We start from the raw sequence: 3,705 nt of genomic DNA, 5'->3' as shown, positions 1-3,705 counted from the left end.
GGGTGTAAGATCCTAAGATAAAGGAGAATCTTGGAACAGCTTCTAAAAATCATAAGGTCAGACTTCCTAGACTCTCTATGCTGGGGTAGAAAGCCCCTAAGAATCTTAAGGACATGCCTTATAGATACTTTGAACCAGATGAAACTGTTTCTAGGAATTTTAAGGTTGTTGTGTCACAATAACATGACTCTTAGTCCTAGCCAGAGAAAGCCCTGCCTCATAGAGATTTTTGAGTATGACATTTGTCTAACTGAGTAAACCACAATGAGAATCATAAGACTGTAAAATATTTTAAAAAGGATTTCATTGGCATTATCATTTTCCATTTCATCATCCTGGACTGTAGGGGACAGAGTTAGAATAATGTCCCCATTTGGATTTCACAGCTGCGACATTCTGTTATGTGCCTCACATCTTCCCTTTTGGAATGAGATTGTCTGTTGTGGTCATCCTATACTACCTTACCATTATGTGTTGAGTGTGTGATGGGCAGATAACTTGATTCTTTAGTTCAAAGTTCTATACATAAAAAGAAAATACTTGTGGAACCAAACCCAAGAAGTCCCATCTGTACTTTGACATGATTTGGATAAAAAGACCTAGACTCTGAACTTATGCTATTATGGGATGATATTTTAGGATTATTTGGAGGGAGAGTAAGTGCACTTTGTATGTGAGAACAATGTAAATTACTATTAGTCAGAGTTGGGACTGTCGTGGATTAAGGATGTTCACAAAATCTTTGACGCATTTTCCAGTGACAGGTAGAGAATTTTTCCTCTTTCTATGAAGTTTGGTTGCTCTGTGACTATTTTGACCAATAGTGTATGGTAAAGTGATGTTAATACTGGTCCTTGGGTTTGTCTGTGAGATGACTGGTAGCTTTTGCCTTGGCCTGTGTTCTCCAGGTTAAAAGTCTACCTTGAGGCATCTCTGATGAAAGCACATGACAGCCACGTGGAGAAACTGAAGAAAGAGAAATAGAAAGAGGCTTTCCCATCTCCTTGCTATTCCATGCCCAGCCGTTCAGGTCCTCCCATCTGAGGCCTGAGACATTATCAAGCAGAGTCAACACTTCCCTGCTGTGTTATACCCTATTTCTGGCCAAGAGAATAATGCAATGTAATCAAGTAAGTGTTTGAAGTTTCTACATTTGGTATGCTAAGGTGTTATAAAGCAAGAAATAACCAGAAACCCATGTGCTCCTCTATAGTTCACAGGATCCACACAACTTGGATTATGTAAAAAAATGGTAATCAAGAAAAATACTGGTTTGAGATAGTGCATGGTAGAAGATGCCTTCTCCACACATATATACTTTTATAAACAAATCTGTACTGAAGGACCAAAGAAGCTGGAGTTGGAGATAGGAGAAGCATGGAAGTGAGGTCAGAACCATCTTGTTTGGGTTTACAAGAGTGAATGCAGAGACTTAACAGTCAGTCTATGAGCTCAAAATATGCTTTCACAGTCTTGTCTCTCTGTACCTCTAGATAGTTATGTGCTGGCACCTACTGTCCTTTCAGGCCCAGCAGCCATTTCTAGGAACTTAGAAAATAAGGAACATAGTGCCTCTTGTCCATTAGCTCCAAAACTACCTCAGCAATTATGATTTAATAGCTTTCACTTAGTACGAGTATGGTGACAAGTAAGGAAAAAAGACAAAATTGTGATGAATTATTTACATTTCACTGGTATTACATCATGTTACATCACATTACACTCTGTGAAAATAAGCATAGAAGTAGAAAAACAAAATTAAAAAATAGGAAGACTTTTGAAATTCATCATTTTCCATGACCAAAGACTGATGTGAAAATAACACACTGATGGGCTAGAAAGCAATTTCTGAGATCTTTTTCAATCTGCCTCCTCTTTTAACAATATTTTACAGTAATCCTTGACAGTTTATCCAGTTGACTTATAAAATATCTCTGGAGATAGAGGTTCTAAAACTCGTTAGATAAACCATTGTTTATTTTATCTCAATTAATGATTCCAATACTATTTGTTTTAATTACTTACATGTCTTCCTGCTTGGAGAAAAAGAAATCATGACATATTGCCTAAAAAATTCCCTTAACTCCTATGTGAGTTATCTTTTATTTTTCCAATTAAATAAGCATAGCCCTTAATTCAAAACTTTAATATATAATAGCATAATAATTTCATCCCTCGCATTAAAATGTTAACTTAAGGGAACCACACAAACAGGCCTGACTATTATGCAGCTACCCAAATATGTTAGTAACATAGACATATTTCTTTACCTGATTTCATTCAAGAGCACATAAGAATACATAACAAATCAGTTGTATCGACCAATATTCTAAAAACAGATTTAACATTAGGATCCCATGGCTAGTGTCCCGTTTGTTCATTTTCAGCTAATTACCTAGGAATGCATTGCTTAACACAACTGGACTAGACTTTCCCACTTATTTGTCCTTTAGTCAGTTCCTTCTTTCATACACATTGTAAAGAATTTGAGAAGCAGTACAATTTTACACCCCTACTTTCTCATTGCCTGGTCATTTATGGGTCAGAAGAGTTCTCTAGATTTCTTCAAGTTAGAGCCTCATTCTGATCCCTCTCCTCAAGGCCCCCTTTACTTCCTTGTTCCTCAAGGTATAGATCAGTGGGTTTAGTACCGGAGTGACGACACTGTACATGATGGCAATGACCCGGTCCTGGTCCATGGAGCTCCTTGAAGCAGGACGAATATAGGTAAAGACAACAGGAGCATAGAAAAGAATAACTACCATGAAGTGGGAGGCACAAGTGGACAGTGCTTTGTGAAGCAGGCTGCAAGAATGGGTCTTGAAGAAAAGATAGATGATAATGTAGAAATAGGAGAGAAGTGTTAGAAAGAATGGGCCCATGCCAAGTGTCGCTGTGACAGTATTGAGCAACCACTGGTTGAGCTCAATGTTCCCACAGGCCAATTCCAATAATGGCTTAACATCACAGAAGAAGTGGTGAATATGGTTGGAACCACAAAAGTTCAAGCGAGAGGTCATTATGGAGTGCAACAGGGCATGGAAAAAACCAATGGTCCAGATAGTGATAGCCATCTGGGTACAGAGCTGATGATTCATGATAAGAGGGTAACGAAGTGGTTTACAGATAGCCACAAAGCGGTCAAAGGCCATTACACCCAACAACATGGCCTCGGTGCTGCCCAGAAAGTGGAAGAAGTGAAGCTGGCTGATGCATTCCGAGAAAGAAATTGCTTTGTGTGTAGAGAGGAAGTTCTGCAACATCTTTGGCAGTGTCACTGTGGAGTAGCAGATATCTAGACATGATAGATTTCCCAAGAAGAAATACATAGGGGAATGGAGTCTTGGATCAGAGATGACAACCATCAGGATGGCTCCATTCCCAGCCACATTGACAAAATAAACTGCCAGGAAAACCACGAAGAAAAAAGGCTGCAGTACTTGGATGTCTGTTATTCCCAGGAGCAGAAATTCAGTGACTGAGGTCTGGTTCAGCATCACTTAAAAAAAGACACAATGATATATGAAATGCTCTCTCTGATAGGAATCAGAGTCTTCTCAACGTAGGATTTTCCCACCTAGGGAAAAATATTTTGAGGGAGAACATTGTTGTACATAATCCCAACCTCAGAGGTTGTAAGCGTTTGGACTACTAGACTATTAAATATTAAGGTTACACGTTGGTTATGCAATGTGACTCAACTAT

At 38.7% G+C, this 3,705-nt stretch overlaps 1 protein-coding gene across 1 annotated transcript; it reads right to left on the bottom strand.

Annotated features, from left to right (window-relative positions):
* Nucleotides 1-2,570: 2,570 nt before the first annotated feature.
* On the bottom strand, nt 2,571-3,497 carry LOC124234501 (olfactory receptor 12D2-like). Its single transcript, XM_046651850.1, has one exon. The coding sequence runs from the start codon at nt 3,495-3,497 to the stop codon at nt 2,571-2,573; it is 927 nt and encodes a 308-aa protein (XP_046507806.1).
* Between the last annotated feature and the right edge of the window lie 208 nt (nt 3,498-3,705).

The sequence above is a fragment of the Equus quagga genome, unplaced genomic scaffold (genome assembly GCF_021613505.1).
Source record: "Equus quagga isolate Etosha38 unplaced genomic scaffold, UCLA_HA_Equagga_1.0 82402_RagTag, whole genome shotgun sequence".
NCBI classification, from domain to species: Eukaryota; Metazoa; Chordata; class Mammalia; order Perissodactyla; family Equidae; genus Equus; species Equus quagga.
Note: the sequence above shows the minus strand (reverse complement) of the source record. Positions and strands in the feature narration are given on the sequence as shown.